Genomic DNA, 18,116 nt, shown 5'->3' with positions numbered 1-18,116 from the left:
GTTTACAATGTCACTTCACACATTTCTTTGAAAACATTTGTAAAATATTTTTTTTCCTAAATTGATTAGATATTTGGAGGAAAAAAAGTTCTCCACTTTTCACTTGAAAGTGAACAGGGTGTGGCTGAGTATGAGTATGGTGAATAGCATAGGCATTTCTTTTCTGCCCCAACTGTCCCCCTGTACCAGCTGACTCCACTCTCCCTCCCCTGAATGATCTTGATAACAGTCACCACTGAAAATTCATTCATTCATTCATCTTCTAACCGCTTCATCCTCTTGAGGGTCGCGGGGGGGCTGGAGCCTATCCCAGCTACATCGGGCGAGAGGCAGGGTACACCCTGGACAGGTTGCCAGACTATCGCAGGGCTGACACATAGAGACAAACAACCATTCACGCTCACATTCACACCTATGGACAATTTAGAGTTATCAATTAACCTGGTCCCCAATCTGCATGTCTTTGGACTGTGGGAGGAAGCCGGAGTGCCCGGAGAGAGCCCACGCTGACACGGGGAGAACATGCAAACTCCACACAGAGGGGCTCCCACGCCCGGGATCGAACCGGCAACCCTCTTGCTGTGAGGCGAGAGTGCTAACCACCACACCACCGTGCCGCCCCCACCACTGAAAATATCTAAAATATTCCAAAACAATTAAAAGTCCTTCAACAGAAAGATTCTTTAAGTATACATAATGAGTCACTATGCAGTGTGTTATAATATTTTGTAGTACGTTTGTTGGACTATATCTTTAACATTATAGCTGGTTGAGGTGAAGGTTATTTTAACTTTTAGTTTTATGTACTTTAAAATCATATTTTATAAGGTCATTGTCATTTATATGTTAAATCTTAATCTGTATCTAGTAGCTATAGCTGTTAAAATAAAAACAAGCATTATAAAGTTGCAGGAAACGTGCCTCAAACGTGTAACACTGGAAATTTTGCTGTGTTCGCACTTAATAATTAAGCTCTAAATAACTCTTGATGATGATCTCAAGCAGTAATGGTGAAATTGTGCAGCTGACAGCAGTGACCTGGACTTTGCTTTTGTTTTATGGCTCTGAGCTGCTGCTGATATGTTGACGCCCAGTGATCACTTTGTTTGCTCGGGGTCTGTGGTCGACTCAGTCTGTGCATCTGACAGGACTGTTGGGGGGGAAAGAGTGAAAGAAAGTGCCAGATTTGTTTGGACCTTTTCTGTTCTTTTGAAGAGATGTCGAGGTACCACAAAGCAGCGATTGATGGAAACTTGGACCTCTTGAAGGAGGCCACGAGGAAGGACCTGAACACTGCGGACGAGGATGGCATGACTCCCACCTTACTGGCTGCTTTCCACGGACATGTCGATGCTCTTCAGCTCATATGCAGCAGAGAGTAAGTATGACACACTCCTATCTATCGCCTGTGCTTCATTTCAAATATACCACAGCAAATTTTAGCTCCATAATTATTATCTCAGCCCTTTATAATTACTAAAATGTTTGATTGTTGGCTTTGTTTTCATACTAAGACATAGAAATATGTACATTTTGTTGCAAATCTTGCTACAGTATTGTATGTATAATGCCCTAAAATTAAACAAAACTAAAATCTACAGTAGAACCATAACTAGTGTTCACTGAGCAAAGGTTAACATATTATCCAATGAAATCTATGACTGAAAAATAATGTGTTTTAAGCATTTTTCTTATGCATAGCATCAGTTATTTTGGATGTCATCTGGGATTTGACAACACAAGATGGTGTTCACATGTCATGATAAAATGAGCTAAAACTTAATTCCACTCTTCCGTGAGCAGAGCCAAATGTTTAATCAGCCAAAGCCGCCCTGTAAAACAAAAGAGCTCTTTATCTGTCCCCCACCACCCCCACCTCCATCCTTCATTCAACACAACAAAAGACAGGCTTAAATCTAGAGCAGCATTCTTACTGAAAAATGAAGTTCAGCAAAGATGTTTGGAGGATATTTAGTAGGGCGTAACACACGCCTCACCTACGTGGCCAGAAATAACTGAAGCTTTTCCGCTTTGGTCATTGGAATTTATGAGAAGTTGTTACTTAGATACAGCAATCAAGATTTTTATGGCTATGACAATGACGCACAGCACTGGAGGACTTTAAATCTTAATAGTTTACCAATTATGTACAGCCATGTTTGGTGGTACGTACAATGCTGAGTTTATTTTGAAACATTTCATGTTAATTCTTACCCTACATTTAAAGGACTACATTTTATATGTTTAGTAAATGCACTTACTCTTGGTCAGAGCTGGATGAAAGGATTGATCATTTCTGTAAATATATAGCTGGACCTGGAGGCTGCAGCCCGTTAGCTTAGCTTAGCATGGAGAATGGAAGCTAAGGGATAAAGCTAGCCTGGCTCTGTCCAAATATAACAGAATGTACCAGCACCTCTAAAGCTAATTAACACCATATATCCTGTTCTTTTACTCCGTACAAAAGTGTCAAAACAACACTTTGTGGGTATTCAAAGGTTATGTGATGAACTTTCAGGGCTAGGACCAGTTGCCAGGCAACCAGCGGAGACTCTGGGAAGTTACTGATCCCTGCCAAGACATAGCCAAGCTATGCGCTAAGCTAAGATAACTAGCTTAACTTAAAGTTCCAGTACATGGGATTTATGTGCATCTTTGACAGAAATAATGATAGATAATATTTAGAACAATGTTCTCTTAGTTTGTAATCACATAAAAAAATATTATTATTGCACATATCTGTAAGTTATTAATAACTTACTCAGAACGCTGCTTTGTCACTTCATGCCCCGCCTGCCCAACACCCCCAGTATTTTCTAATAAGTTTACCCGAACTGCCCCACCTGCGGGCTGTGGGTGGACCCATGCAATCTTAATCCACACTGCTTCTGCACTGTGCAGCTCATGTAGTAGGTGCACCAGAGACTTCTGCCGGCCAAGATGGATACTTCTAGTTTAGCGCTCCACGAAGTTGAGTGGGGATGAAATGATTCAATTGTGATAGAGAGTGGCTAAAAAATAAAAAGTTGCAGATCATTACTTTAAATCGAATCTTTCTTTTGTGTCACACAGAGGAGACCCCAACAGGAGTGACATCTGGGGAAACACACCGTTGCACCACGCTGCAGCCAATGGCCACATGCACATCCTCAGCTTTCTGGTCAACTTTGGTGCCAACCTTTTTGCACTGGACAATGAACACCACACAGCTATGGATGTAGCTGCCTCTCGTGACCGCATGGACTGCGTGCGGTTCCTGGATGCTGCCGCCTCACAGCAGACCAACCAAAATCCCAAGAAGGTTGCCAATCTAAAGAAGGAGGCCATCAAAGAAGCGGAGAAGCGTGTGAAACTCTGTGAGAAGGTGAAGAAGAAACACCAGAGCAAGATGGATAAAATGCAGCGTGGAGCTGGCAATACTGGGCCTGTCTCAGAGGCCAGCTTGGCGTCAGCACTCTCAGATGGTGGCAACATGTCTGGTGTTAATGAGCAGTTCTCCAAGCTTATTGCTGCTGATAAATCTGGCTCCCTTACAGCCAGGGTTAAAGGCACGCTCCAGAAGAAACTTGGGAAGAAAGATAAAGGCACGCTGCAGAGGGCAGGAGGAGATGGGAATGTTATTTTCCTCAAACAGGAGAGTGTAGCGTCAGAACAGCCGGAGTTTCTGGGTGTCTTCAATGAGCAGGATGAGAGCATGTTAGACGAAGAAGGAATGGCAGACTTCGACGACTATGACAATGATGAACCAGGCCAAGTCAAACAGTCTATCTTCAACCGGCCCGGCCTTGGAGGTCTGATTTTCATGAAGAAGATGGGGCTGGAGTCGGAGGACATCCCCAGCGGAACCAACGAAAGTCTCGGCTACCTCGTTCAGAATGAGTTATTTGAGGCAGAGGAGGATGCCGCCGACTTCGAGGGGAACGGTGACACCGATTTGCCCTGGGATCAGGAAGATCTGGGACTGGATGATGACGATGATGAGGAAACCTCTCCTCTGGATGTGTTCTTATCTGCCATCTCCTTGCCAGAGTTTGCTCTTGCATTCAGCAGAGAGCACCTAGACCTGGAGGCGCTGATGCTCTGCTCCGATGAAGACCTAAAAGGCATTCGCATCCAGCTGGGACCAAGGAAGAAGATCCTGGAAGCTGTTGCTCGCAGAAAGAACGCACTGGAGACACCTGGCAAGATAAAGGACAGCTGCTTGTGATCTAAAAAACACATGGACAGTGGTATATAATCCCATTAATGCAACAGTTCCAACCAATTTAATTGGACCGACGGCATTCAATGAGCGCCGATATAGAGTATAACAGTACTGGAACTTTAACTATGCGTGTATTACTCCCCTTTACAATTGTTCTAAACCCTTAATTAAATCAACCATTACCAAACCTTGCACCACAAAGGTAAACATATCTCCACAAACAGCATTTGGGTTAAATTATAAATGGTCGTCAGAAGAGGACAAAAGGGAGGGAAAGAAACATGAATACTTCACTGCAAACCTCCAGGATGCAAGTGTGCATGAAGGTTTATGTGTTGCTTAACAACAGTCCAGTCCCAGTACAGCTGCAGAATTATTTGTGTTGGCAGAGCGAAATAAATATGTAAATAAACATCCATCCATTTTCGTAACCACTTATCCTCTTGAGGGTTGCAGGGGGGCTGGAGCCTATCCCAGCTGACATTGGACGAAAGGCAGGGTACACCCTGGACAGGTCGCCAGACTATCATAGGGCTGACACATAGAGACAGACAACCATTCACACTCACATTCACACCTACGGACAATTTAGAGTCACCAATTAAGCTGCATGTCTTTGGACTGTGGGAGGAAGCCGGAGTACCCGGAGAAAACCCACGCTGACACGAGAAGAACATGCAAATTCCGCACAGAAGGGCTCCCTCCTGGAACTGAATCAAGAACCCTCTTGCTGTCAGGCAACAGTGTTAACCACTACACCACCGTGCCGTCCATTAAATAAACAAACAAATCATAATGTATTGTCACTTATTATTGTCCTCTTTTGGCCCGTGGCTGCGTGCCTACGTCCTGATCACAGTCGTGATGATGTTCAGTACAACACCGCTCCTTCTGTGTGATTTTGCTTAATTGCCACCAAAAATGAGTCTGTATCTTTTGTAAAGACAGCAAAGAGTTTGATTTTCTGTGTTAAATAAAGATTATTCAACAATCTATCTCAGCAACAACTTTAAGAAATGAGTTTATGTTCATGGCTGTGGAATAATGGAATTATATCCAATTTTCAAACAGCATAACAGGTGTGTCAAGGACTTACAATATCAACAATAGCCTCTGGAAAGACAATAAAATTATAATATTAGCAGCTAAATCTGAATCTATATTGTCATGCTTTTTATGATAATTTTGACAAGCAACAAACAATAATTTTCAAATAAATAAAATATAATAAAAAAAAAAAGAGTCTCTGATCTAATATTCTCTGATCCATATGTGTGTGTCTGTTTGATCTCATATTCATCATATTGGTGGGACTACCATTTGTGGACTGAAAAGTTGGTCCCCACAAGGTATGGTAAAAACCAGTGGTCAAAATAGCTCAGTTTACTGCAAGTGAAGAAAACAGACAAATAAAGAAAGAAATTCACCAAGTTGATGGCACATGTGCAGCATAAAAAAATGTCTAATTCTAGGTATACAAAATAACAAGATAACAAAAATTAGGCTTGATCATTTGGAAATGTGTTCAAGCATCTACTTTGTGGCTAGAGATTATGAAGAGGCAGCTGGTGCATCAGAAAAACTAGATTTGATGGTGATTTTGGCTCATGAGAAGGCAATAACCAGCAATGCACACATGGTTGAGTTGTTCAGTTTTTACCCCCAAAAATAAAATACTGTTACTATGATTTTGTGAAAAATATGAATGACAGAAGGTGACAGGAGGTAGCTATAAGCCCCCTGATAGCCTATATGTTACTGCTCCCCCACACAAGATAAATCCCGCTACTGTAATACAACATAGCAGACTCTGAAGGAGCTCCACTCCAGGGATGATGTTTGTAGGCCGATACAGGAGTTAGCGTCTCCCTGGTTCCCTCATCAAAAAGCCTTATGGTTATGTGACTGTCTTGCTAATTGTGCTTTTGTGTGTTTGTTTGTGGCTATGTGCTTTGGTCTATGTTGCATTTTATGTTGTACTTTTGTATAGTGTGTTCTTATTGTTTTTGGTGGAGTGTCATTGTTTTAGTAATAGTGCTTATGTCTTGTTGTTTTTGCTAATGTGCTTTGCTATGTGCTTTTGTCTATGGTTATATGCTTGCTCATTAAAATAATATACAGAAGCACAGATAAAAGCAGATAGGATATATGGTATGTCCAAAGAAGGGCACATAAGCACTGTCTTTTTCTTTATATACACATATACCATCAACCTGCCAGGGACTGCAGACGAAAATGAGCTTGTAAGGCTAAATCTGGCACATTTTCCTGACTTAAGTGTGTCATTTTAATTAATGTGCACTGCCCCTTTTTAAATACACATAAATATATAGGCTACCGTTTAAGATAATAGCTGCCCCTAAATCCTGCACACTGGACCTTTAATGTACTGTTTAGATTCACTTTCAAATGCTATAAATAAAGGATTAGCATGGCTGAATTTGGGACTATGAATATGATTCCATAGACTGTATTAATATGTATATTTGTATCATAAATATATGATTAAATATGTGAGATATTTTGCTTAAAATAATTAAATTGACCACATACATTTTTATATATTTTTCATTATTGTTATTATAGATACCAAACGCTACATTTGCCCAGCAAAGAGAATGAGAATGATTTCTGAGTCAATGTTATTATTTTTCAAAAATGTATTGGTGTGGCGCGGGTACCGAAGCAAAGCCGGAAGTACTCGGCGGTGATAGCTCTTGCCCTGTGGGCGGGACTTCCGGTGAGAGGCTTTAAACGCTGACCGTAACGTTCGTGTAACTGTGTGTGGGGAGATTGGGCTCGCTCAATAGTGGTCACGATTATGTCTTACAGGTAATGTGCTTCATTCTCACAACTTCTGAACGTTTAATGTCACCTGTGTGTACCTGCTGAGTAGTCTCGTGCAACGGCGGATTAGTTTGTCTCGAGAGCTAACGGCTCCTCGGTGCCGCTAAGCCTCATTAGTAGGCTAACGTTAACTGATAGTCAATCTCAGGTCGTCTCTCCACCTTGTTGCTTCTCCCGCTACTTTTACAAACGTCACTCTTAATTAAAGCTAACTTACTGAGAAGTACTCGACCAGCTAATGTTAAAGTCGTTTGTTTATCTAAAGTGTGAATTGGCCGTCCTAACTGTCTTGTCTTCTTTGCCTCCACTCACCTCCCAGGCTTGCCTAGAGTAGTGAGACATGGCTGAAATAATCGCCGTCAACGCCGGTTTGCCTTCACCGTCCACTATAAACGTCACCTTCCCGATCCAGGAGGACGCCAGCGCCGCTGCTGCCGCGCCCGCAGCCTCCCTGAGCAGCGAGGACTATCTATTTGTGGAGTCCAGGCACCCCAACACTGTCCTGCAGGGCCTCAACAGCCTGCGGCTCAACAATGCCTTCTGTGATGTGACCCTGTGCTGTGGAGGACAGGAGTTCCCCTGCCATCGCATCGTGCTGGCCTCCTTCAGCTCCTACTTCCAGGTAAACACAGCTCCCCGCACAGTCATGTCAGTGACAGGCACAAAATGTCCTGATGTTCATTTTGTCTCCTCAGGCAATGTTCTCCACTGACCTGATCGAGTCCAAACAGGAGCGTGTTGCCATCAATGGTGTTGAGCCTCAGATGATTGGCATGCTGGTGAGCTACGCCTACACATCAGAGGTCTACATTTCTAAAGCAAATGTTCAGGTAAAGTATCAGCGCTTATCTTTTCTCCTTCACACCATCCTTCATCAAAGCGTGTGTGTGTTCTAAAACACCAATCACATTTGCGTCCAGGCTCTGCTGGCAGCAGCCAACCTGCTGGATGTGATGGCTGTTCGAGAGGCCTGTTGTCAATTTATGGAGCGTCAGATGGATGAGATGAACTGTGTGGGGATTCACTGCTTTGCCGAGGCCCATTCTTGTAAGGTGCTGGAGAAACGCAGCATGGACTACATTCACGAGCACTTCACCAGTGTTTCTCAGCAGGTGAGAGCCTGATTGAGACCTATTGATATGTAAGTATGTCACTATTGACTCTAGTACATGGATGTATTTGCAAAAGCGGTCAAACGCAGCCTGATTCCAAAATGCTGGAACCTAACTAAAAACAGAATTCAATTATTTGCGTATCTTGTTTGACCTATAGTCAATTGAATGTAGAGAAATCTCTGCACGTAAGGGGCAAGGTTGAAAACCAACACTGAATGCCTGTGACCTTTGACCTCTCAGGTGGCACTGCATGAAAAACCAACATGATTGTATAAAGGATGTTGCTGCGCAGGCTTGGAAACACTTTGGAAAACCACTGTCAGTAAACGCAGGTCTTTGCGAGTTAAGACTCTACCACGCAAAGTCATGTATCAACAACATCCAGAAACACTGCTGACTGCTCTGAGCCTGAGCTCATCTGAGGTGGATTGACCCTAAGTGGAATAGTGTACACAGAAAATTGTTTTTGGAAATCATGGACGTCGTGTCCTCTGGGCTAAAGAGGAAAAGGACCATCCACATTGTTTTTAGCGCCAAGTTCAAAGCCAGCATCTTTGATGATAAGGGCTCATGGCGTCATGGGTACATCTGCAAAGGCACCAGGTTATGGACGTCCCCGCTTCTTCCAGCAAGACACAAGCCACTTTGCAGTTGTATCAGCAGCTTGGCTTCGTAGTAAAAGACTGCAGCCAGGCACTAGACTGGCCTGACTGCAGTTCAAACCTGTCTGCTATTTAGAATGTGTGGCGCATTATGAAGCTATAAATACAACAACAGAGACCTTCAGACTGTTGAGCAACTGAGGTCGTATATCAAGCAAGAATGGGAGAGCGTTTCACTTTCAAAACTTCAGCTATTAGTGTCCTCTGTTCCCAAACACTTACTCAGTGTGGCTTTAAAAAAAAGGTGGTATAACACAGTGGTAAACATGCTCCTGTCCTAACTTTTTGCAGGCAACAAATTCATTATGAGTGTATATTTACAGAAATTTTTTTTAGCAGTTTACACACTAAGTATCTTGTCATTGTAGTGATGAAAACTGTATCACTGTACTGTCTCCTATTGAAAGTAGGTTTAAAAGGATTTAGAGATCATTGCATTCTGTTTTATTAATGCTGATTTTTTTTGGGGGGGGGGGTCAGGGTTGAAGATGGACACTGCCTGTTGGGCAATATGGATAAAGTCTATCACGCTGTAGGCAACAGTTTATAGATGAAATAACCAGATGGGAATGTCTGTTTTTGGCTAATCTAGTTAATTAAATTAGATCTGAAAGGATTAGTCGATGTATTTATTTGAACATGAATTGTCACAGAAGTCATTTATGAAGTGGAAATGCCAAACTGAGGTGGCAAAGTGAGGCGTTCGCTGCTATTCTTTGTTTCATATACTATATTATTGTAAGTTAGATATATTTGGGGTTTGGACTGGTCAGACAAAAGTTATCAGAATAAAAATAGCTTATTTTAAATTAATACAGTTTTTAGGGAGCTTTTACAGCCACACTTGTATATGTGTCTCTGACAGTCGAAAAATCTTTACACTGATTTTCAAATATATCCCAACTCTGTCAACAAAAATGGAAAAGAGAGTTTAATCCAGTCAGTTTTCCCTGGATAAATTAAAGAGCTCATCAACACTATCATCAGATTAACCCAACGCTGCCTTCACACGTGCCACTAGTGCCTCACCAGGATAATTAAAGCTGGCAGTTTTGTGGGTTTCATGTGGGAAAGGGGCTTAACAAAGATAATCTACCTGCCTGTCAGCAGCCACACTGCAGCCTACAGGTGATTAGCTCCTGTGAATAGGGAGTCTGTTCACAAAGCAGATCTTTCACACTTCATTCTTTTGGTGTTTCTTTTCCCCACCAGGAGGAGTTTCAGTCTCTGTGCGTGGACAAGCTGACAGAAATCATTGCCAGTGATCATCTCAACGTGCCTCAAGAGGAGATGGTGTTTGAGGCCGCCATGTCATGGCTGAATAAATGTAGCTCTCGCAAACAGAGCTTTGAAAAGGTGAGTTTGCACAAGCTTTGGGTACTTGTGTCTGTAGCCATGTTATAATGCCCCCTCCCACCACCTCCATGGTACATGTCTTAATCTTATTGTCTCTTCTTGATTGAAACTACTGTTTTTCCATGGAGATGACGCACCGTTTGCAGCCTGAGTATGCACGGTGTTTGTGCAGCTGTATTACTGAAAAATTAAGATATTATAAAAATAAATAATCAGATCAGACCGGATATCAGCAGATAGTCAATCTTAAAAGGAATAGTTCAGCTTTTTAGGAAATGGGTAGGGGAGAGGGAAGAATCAATACAGTATAGTGTTGCGATACTTTGTGTAGAAATATTGTCGATTCATGGACGCCACGTATTGATTTTTCTTATCATATAAATCATTAGTATTGCAGATACAAGTTAAACTTTTGCTAGCCAACTAGAATAATAAAATCATTTGCTTTTTTAGTCCACTGGATACAATAAAAGGAAGTGAGAAACTTTATCTTTAAAACTTTCTCTTATGAAATAAAACAAATTTTCCCTTTAAGGACAAAACTTAAACTTTTAAAAAAAGGATTAAATTGCAGTATATCACAATATCTGTTACTGCAATACTCAGCATATCACAAAACATTTAAAATCTCAATAATATGGTATCATGATTATATCAAATCGTCGGGCCTCTGGTGACTCCCACTCTGAGAAATGCACTCATTCATGTTCTTGCTGAGAGTCAGAACTTAGAGGAAGACTTCACTACAGCCAGCAGCTTCATAGCTTAGCTTAGCTTAGCACAAAGACTAGAACAACTAGCCTGGCTCTGTTCAATGGTAAATCCACCTACCAGTACCTCTCAAACTTATGAAGTAGCACGTTATTCTGGTTTTAAAGAAAAGGTTTTGCATGACTGGTCGTGTTTTTATGAAGCGTTATCTACCCCTTTTAGTCACTTCCTTGTGACTTGTCCAGTGTTTGTGCTAAGCTAACCAGCTCCTGGGTGTAGCTTTATGTTTAATTTAACATGCATGGTCTTGGTGACTTTTCAACAATGAATGATAACAGTCAAAGTGGCAGTTTTTCAGATTTCTCTCCGTTTATTCGTTCCCCCAAGGTCCTCGAACATATCCGGCTGCCTCTCATCAGCCCCTACTACCTCCACGATGTGATCGAGTCTCTGGATGTGGTGAAGGAGAACCAGGGATGCCAGAAGCTCATCTCTGAGGCCAAGGACTACCTGCTGCTAAAGGACCGCCGTGGAGAGCTCTACTGCCCCAGAGCGAGGCCGCGCAGATCCACAGGTGAGCGCACTCGCATCGCATGCATTTTCATTATTGAGAGAGGCTGTATCTTTACATCGCTGTCAATCTATGTGGGCATTTTTTCCCCTGCACTTAGAAGAATTAGCAGAGAAGACATAGGTTAGAATTTGAATTTTATTGACACTCTTATTTTGTTTAGACATCTGGTTTCTGTACTGTGTTCACACACCACGGCAGCTGACGGTTATTGATTTGATTTGGGCTTTGGACTCAGTCAGAAAAAAATTAGACATTTGAATGTATCAACTTGGGCTTTAAGAAATTGTAAGAGGCTTTGTTTTTTTTTTTTTTTTTAAATTTAAAGACCAAACAATTAATCGCCAAAGGGGGATTAATCTAAAATGGCAGCAGTCATTAGTTACAGCCCCGCACACGACCACGTTGCATCCTACAGGGGCTGATTTATTTATTTTTTTGATGAATATCTATCCAAAGGCCATCGTGCCTCAGCTCACTCCTCTCTGTTCCTCTGCTCCTGTTGCCATGGCAACAGGGACAGCTGAAGTGATAGTGACAGTTGGCGGGGAGGACGACAAGGTGGTGCTGCGCAGCGTGGAGAGCTTCGATCCTGTGACGAACCAGTGGAAGAATCTGGCCTGCCTGCCCTTTGCCGTGAGCAAACACGGGCTGGTCGTGTCAGGTGAGGAAACATTGTGAGGTCCAGTTAAACTCATTCATGATGACACTTCATATTTGTCCCCTCCTCCTAATGATGAGCAACAGCTAAGCTTAGACGTGGTGCACATAACAAGTACCATGTTTCTTTCCATCCTCCTCCTCCTCTCCGTCTCTGTAGACTCCACTCTGTATTTGGCGGGAGGAGAGTTTCCTGATGGCTCAGCCAGCAGGGAGATGTGGCGCTACGACCCCTGCTTCGACTCCTGGATGGAGATGGCGCCCATGAATGTCGCTCGCTCTGAGCTAGGTGAGGCAGTCTCATTACAGCCACCCCTTCTTCTGTCCTGCACAGAAAACTTGCATCATCAAAAAAGACCTCCGATCACCTTCCTTTGGAAGCCCATTTCTGCCAGTGCGATTAAAAAAAGATAATGTTAAAGCGAACCTATTATGCTTTTCCATATTTTGTGTCTGATATGTGGTGTTACAATGAAGGATGTTAATATTAAAAGTGGCCAAAGCTCAGTAAGTGACAGGGTTTCCCACTCATTTATTTAATTGTGCCGCTTCGCCACAACATCAGCATTTGCCACCACATTTAAATTTATTTTGAGCTGCGTTTCTGTCTCATGGCAGAGCGCCAAGCGCAGTGAAAATGAAACTTAACGGTCCATTAATTTATATACTTTAAGGGCTGTCTTTCATTTTCCATTAAACCAGCTGTGTTCCCATGGAAACGACACACCCGGCAGTCCAACAATGAGTCTAACCAGCAAAATAAAGTTAGCTCTCACCCCTCTCTGCAGCAGCTGCTCCTCTAATCCGCCAATCTGATCAGCTCATTGATCCAGACACAAATTAATCAAAAGGTTTGAGTGTGATGATCCTCAATTCTCCATCCTGCAACTCAAACTCAACAAACTGCTGCTGAGGAAAAAGGTTAAACTCATGAAGGGTTCTGCCTGTGCTGCCTTAACACACCCGCAAAAACCTGTGTAGAAGTAATCCCTGTGAGCAAACACCTCCAAGCACTCCCATTTCCAACAGTTTCTCTGTGGCTACTCTATGACGCCAAAGTGTGCCATATCTTTATATGGTCCTTTGCACCAGGCACGTTTTTGCAAGCATTTACATTACATAGCCTTCCCTGCTAAATGAAGCTACACGCTGTTGTCAGGGAAACATGTAAACTGGTTGCTGATGCTGTTAATTTCTCTCCAATTTCTGATCATATTCTTGCTGAAATGGATGGATGGTAGATGGACCTGCACTTGTATAGCGCCTTTCTAGTCCTCCAACCACTCAAAGTGCTTCACTCTCTGTCTTCATCTTCTTCTTCTCCAACAAATTCTTAAAGGAGCATTTTATGGTATGTTTTAGCTGCACTAAGTGCTTCAGTGTGGAGCTACTGCACTCCCATGGCTCCACATAATGTCATGTTAAGTTGCGTTCTTGCAGCTGACACAGGCCTTAAGAAGCTTTAAGTAAAATCATGGGTGCCTATCTCATGTGTATGTAAACGGTTGTTATTAGTGACTTGATTATTCTTCCTCACTCCTCTCAGGCCTGGTGATGCTGGACGGCTTTGTGTATGCGGTGGGAGGGTGGGAGGGACGCTCTCGTCTGGACTCTGTGGAGTGCTACAACCCTCACACCAACTCCTGGCAGTTCACAGAGTCTGTCAAGATGGCCGTCACGAGTCCTGCCGTGGTGGCCCTGGATGGACTGCTTTATGTTACTGGTAGGAAACACAGGCTACACACACGCACATTCTGCTTTAAGTTGTGCTTTTTATTGAGGAGATTTAGGTTTAAATTTCTCCTCACTCTGTCCTGGCAGGTGGTGCAGTTCTGGAGGACGGCGACGGCACAGACCTCGCTCAGGTGTACAACCCTAAAACTTGTGTGTGGACAGAGGTTGCCCCCATGCAGATCGCTCGTTCCGGCTCGGCTGCTTGCACGCTCAAAGGAAAGATTTATGTCATAGGTATGCAGCACACCTTATAACACTCATCAGCAATGCAGCAAGCACTGTGATGTAACGAGGATGATGACACTGACTGTAAAACCTCTTGCTTGTTCTCCCAGGTGGATGGCATGCCTCGACAGAGAACACGGATAAGGTGGAGTGTTTCAACCCCAAGACTAACGAGTGGACCATGTGCGCCCCCATGAAGGAACGACGCTATCGGCCCGGTGCTGCTGTGGTGGATGGAAAGATCTACGTCCTGGGAGGAGAGGAAGGCTGGGACAGGTGAGGTTTCTTATGAATCTCATGGCCATCTATCCTTAGTAGGAATTGTGTGTGAAATCGGACTAATGTGCCTAATCTTCATGGTGTTTAAAAAGCCTTTCCTCTAATGCCGATCACCCTTTACGTGCAGATATCACGACACTATCGAGAGGTACTGTGACGAGACAGACACGTGGGAGATCGTCGGGGAGATGCCCACCAGTCGCAGCTGGCTCAGCTGCGTGTCCCTCCAACTCAGGAAGGACCTCCACATGAACAGCTTTCCCGGGACGCCAAATGACAACTGAGCGAGGGTGTCAGGGAGGAAAACTTCCGTGGTTATTTTTTACACCCTTGTTTGGGGACGATGCACTACAAAGCTCAGAGCTGACGAGAACAGCAAACTGAGAAGGAACGCCTGGGATTTGGCACAGAGCTGTTTGAACTGTTACCGGCAAGTGGTTTTTTTTTAAAGGAGTGCTTGTGGAACGAGTCTGCTCTCTCGGGTCCCATCTTTTGGCATGGTGACAAAGGAAATGTCATGCGTGAATCTCAAGTGACAACTGCTGACTGAGTCGTCAGTCTGACAGCGGCCTAAGCTCACTCTCCATCTGATGTGAAGTTGTTTAGGGTACTGTTTTAATGTCCGAGCGCCTCAGATCTGTGAAGGTTTTCTCAGCCAACATAGTGTATTTTTGTATTATGTGCCGTATTTATTGGGGTGTGACTAGCTGTGAGAAGGATATTTTAAAAAAATGATAAACATTTCACTCTATGAAAAGATGCTCTGTGGGCCAAAGAATCTACCTGTCAATATTTTAGAGGTCACCTGTGAAGAAGTCGTCTATACGTGAGCGACGTTTTGTAACTACACTTTGTACGTTCTGAATGATTGTCTTTGCTACATGTAATATGTTGAGTATATTTTTGTAACGTAGTGTGCGTCATGCATTTTAGTGAATTTTAAATGGAGTGGGTTCTAATAAAAATGTTTAATTCTTTACTGTGAGTCCAGGCGGGTTTTTTTTTTTCTCCGCTTTTTTCCTTTTTCACAAAAAGCCTTAAATATTTGGGTGATGAGAAAAACAAACACCTTTTTATGATGTCATTAAATGTAATACAAGAGCCCTGTGATACCTGTTTTTATAGATAGCTAAATTCCTTTGTGTTCAATTACCACCTCCAAAAATATGTTTTTGCTAATTTTATTTGTTTTATTAATGGAAAGCCTAGTCTTCAAATGTTTAACTTTTTGAAACCAGTGTAGACATCAGTTAGCTTGTTCAGACGCCTTTCACGAACATTACAATCTTTGAAACCTGAGCAAATCTGTTTGTTTTCTTTCGGAAACGTGCAAAAGGCAATGAGCAATTTGACTGGAGATGTCCTGCAAATTGCACGAAAACAATAAAACATGATGAGAAAAATAACCTGAAGAAGAAAAGTAAGAGAAAGGGGAAATTATGTTTTTAAAAAAGGGAAAAAATGGCCACAAAATGCATTTAAAAGGATTTCAATTTTTTTTAAATTATTTTTCAGGAAATTTTCCTGTAATTTTTCCAAATTTTGTGCTAATATAAGGTGGAATTGGTAGTGGCTGCTATTACTATCTCAGTCTTGATTTATTTTGTCATAGTTTTAACTTGAAGGTTCTCTGTGGAGTTTCTGACCACTGTTGACACGATGGAGTTGTTCGCCTTGTTTATCTCACGCTCAAGGATGCACATACACGCACAGGTGATGCAATGCACAACCCTACCCAGTTTCAGATTATCACACAGTAGTGATGGGATACTCGATTCCTTTTACTGACTTGAGTTTGTATGAGTCACTCACTAAAGTGAATCGGGTTTTCGAGTCACTTGAGTCACTTGAGTCAGTCACCCAGAGTGTGCCCCACTCACGAGCTGGGAGGGAGAGTGAGTGAACTGTGAGCTGTGAGGTGCGAGTTGAGTCCTGAACGGTGCGGGGCAGCGAGTTTCTCGAGTAAGGGAGGGGCTCTACGAGCTGGAGCTACTGGGTCAGTCAATCCTTCTTTTTCTGTATCAGCCTGTGATACAGCTCAGCTTGGGCAGAAAGGAGAGGAGACAGGGGAGTTGGGTTGAAATAATTACCAGAGCCGTTGCTTCAGCCATGGAGCTAATACAGCAATTAGCTTGATACATTTATACAATTGCAGTTAGAATAACAGTTTGTGGCATTTCTCCTCTTTGCAGTTAGCTGGTGGTAGCAGCAGTGAGTCAGTGAACGAGTTAATGGAGACAATGACTCGTAACTCCCGAGTCAGTAAAAAGAATCTCGAGTTTTGAACGATTCGTTCATGACTCGCACGTCACTATCACACAGATCAACAGCCAAGTAGAAACAAATTTAAACAAAGCAGGATTTAAAATGCTAATTGTAAAACAGCAAAATAAGAAAACTCTAATGTCATTTTAGGTATATGCTGATGCGTAACCATGCCAACATTACTGTCTAGCTGGTGTCGTAAAGGTGGAGTATGCGATTCAGAGCAAAGATAGCTGATTGTTGAGTCTCATACCTCGGCTGTCAACAGGTGCTATGGGTTGTTAGTTGCACAAAAGCCGCCACTCAAAGCGTTGGTTTTGAGGACTCTGGAGTGTGACTTAACAATCGACAGTCTTTCTCCATACTGCTACTTTAAGAGTGGATTGAAGCAAAGTAAAACGATGTCGGCGACATTAAGAACATTAGAACAGCCTTGATCACAGTGTCTATCTTGTCCATAGCGCTCACTGTTCCTGTTATTATACCTCATTGGCTCGGTGCACAGCTTGACAACAGTGTTAGTCTGGGCCGTGGTGTTGACCAGCTAATCGAGTCACAGCGGTGCTCGTTGGTCATTTTTTATGTTAACCAAGAAACCACTATTTCGTGTCGGATCATGCCAAATGAATCATTTAACTTGAACTTTGTGGCGTGGGCAGATTCAAAGGTCTGGAATCAGGCAATGAAATCTCCACAGTGTATCTTTAAGGTGCATGTTTAATCTCAGAAAGTCAACATTTTTACTTAAAATTTCGGGATTAGTACCTTTTTTTGGTCAGTAAATTAGATTTCAAGTAAAAAGTCTAAATTTGACTATTTATAATGTGACTCAGTATTTCATAATGTACCTCTTAAGTAGAGATATAGCATGTAGAGGTCAGTCGCTATCATGGTTCTTATCACTGGAAACCAGCTAAAGAAAGATGATGGACATGTTTCATAAAGATAAATATATTTGTGTTCAGAAAAGGTTAAAAAAAAAAGGGCCAATATGCACATTGGGAAAGATTACATTTAAATAACAATATTGAGAAACCATTTATTGCCAAAGACTTTTTCAAGAAGTTCATTTTTTAAAGAATTTTATTTTAAATGAAAGTAGGTTGTCTTTAACCATCTAGCACTCTGTACGATGCTTTTCTGGTGCAAAATGGTCAAAGACAAGCTACTTTCATTTAAATAAAATGATTAAAAAAAAAAAAAAAACTTCTTCAAAACCTCTTTTGCAATGAAAGGTTTCTCAATATTTACAATTAAATTAGAATCTTTGCCAATGTGCAAATGGGCCCTTTTAACATTTTTTTAACCTGTAACACAAAAATACATATTTTTATCATAGACTGTATAAAAATAAGGATTTTTATAAAACATGTCCATCTGTATTTCTTTAATTTTAATTATATAGATAATAATCTTCCATTAACCAAAGAGTTTGTAACAGACTGTAGAACAGTAACAGACGGAGGGGCATTATCTTGACGTTCTAT

At 42.2% G+C, this 18,116-nt stretch overlaps 2 protein-coding genes across 3 annotated transcripts; both read left to right on the top strand.

The window, feature by feature from the left end:
- Positions 1-1,118: 1,118 nt before the first annotated feature.
- anks4b (ankyrin repeat and sterile alpha motif domain containing 4B) lies at positions 1,119-5,393 on the top strand. The gene is made up of 2 exons (XM_049561241.1): positions 1,119-1,378; positions 3,073-5,393. The coding sequence occupies exons 1-2, from the start codon at positions 1,218-1,220 to the stop codon at positions 4,205-4,207; spliced, it is 1,296 nt and encodes a 431-aa protein (XP_049417198.1). The 5' UTR covers positions 1,119-1,217; the 3' UTR covers positions 4,208-5,393.
- Positions 5,394-6,940: 1,547 nt separating this feature from the next.
- Positions 6,941-15,343, top strand: si:ch211-256e16.3 (kelch-like protein 20). Of its 2 annotated transcripts, XM_049562195.1 has the most exons (13): positions 6,941-7,036; positions 7,371-7,673; positions 7,747-7,881; positions 7,972-8,163; positions 10,041-10,184; positions 11,283-11,469; positions 11,984-12,130; positions 12,287-12,415; positions 13,673-13,689; positions 13,738-13,849; positions 13,948-14,094; positions 14,196-14,361; positions 14,492-15,343. In XM_049562195.1, the coding sequence occupies exons 2-13, from the start codon at positions 7,392-7,394 to the stop codon at positions 14,646-14,648; spliced, it is 1,815 nt and encodes a 604-aa protein (XP_049418152.1). In that variant the 5' UTR covers positions 6,941-7,036; positions 7,371-7,391; the 3' UTR covers positions 14,649-15,343. The 2 variants fall into 2 exon arrangements, with proteins under 2 accessions (XP_049418152.1, XP_049418151.1); XM_049562194.1 differs by having other exon boundaries at positions 13,673-13,849.
- The last annotated feature ends 2,773 nt before the right edge of the window (positions 15,344-18,116 follow it).

This window comes from Epinephelus fuscoguttatus, linkage group LG19 (genome assembly GCF_011397635.1).
Source record: "Epinephelus fuscoguttatus linkage group LG19, E.fuscoguttatus.final_Chr_v1".
In the NCBI taxonomy this organism is placed as follows: Eukaryota; Metazoa; Chordata; class Actinopteri; order Perciformes; family Serranidae; genus Epinephelus; species Epinephelus fuscoguttatus.
This window is presented reverse-complemented; position numbering and strand designations above follow the sequence as displayed.

What these genes read in the sequence shown, in the direction of transcription:
- si:ch211-256e16.3 (XM_049562194.1), top strand. Translation starts at nt 7,392, where the DNA reads ATGGCTGAAATAATCGCCGTCAACGCCGGTTTGCCTTCACCGTCCACT. An exon ending in CCTTCAGCTCCTACTTCCAG is followed by an intron (nt 7,674 to 7,746) that starts GTAAACACAGCT and finishes TTGTCTCCTCAG; the next exon opens with GCAATGTTCTCCACTGACCT. An exon ending in GAGGCCGCGCAGATCCACAG is followed by an intron (nt 11,470 to 11,983) that starts GTGAGCGCACTC and finishes CCATGGCAACAG; the next exon opens with GGACAGCTGAAGTGATAGTG.
- anks4b (XM_049561241.1), top strand. Translation starts at nt 1,218, where the DNA reads ATGTCGAGGTACCACAAAGCAGCGATTGATGGAAACTTGGACCTCTTG. An exon ending in CAGCTCATATGCAGCAGAGA is followed by an intron (nt 1,379 to 3,072) that starts GTAAGTATGACA and finishes TGTGTCACACAG; the next exon opens with AGGAGACCCCAACAGGAGTG.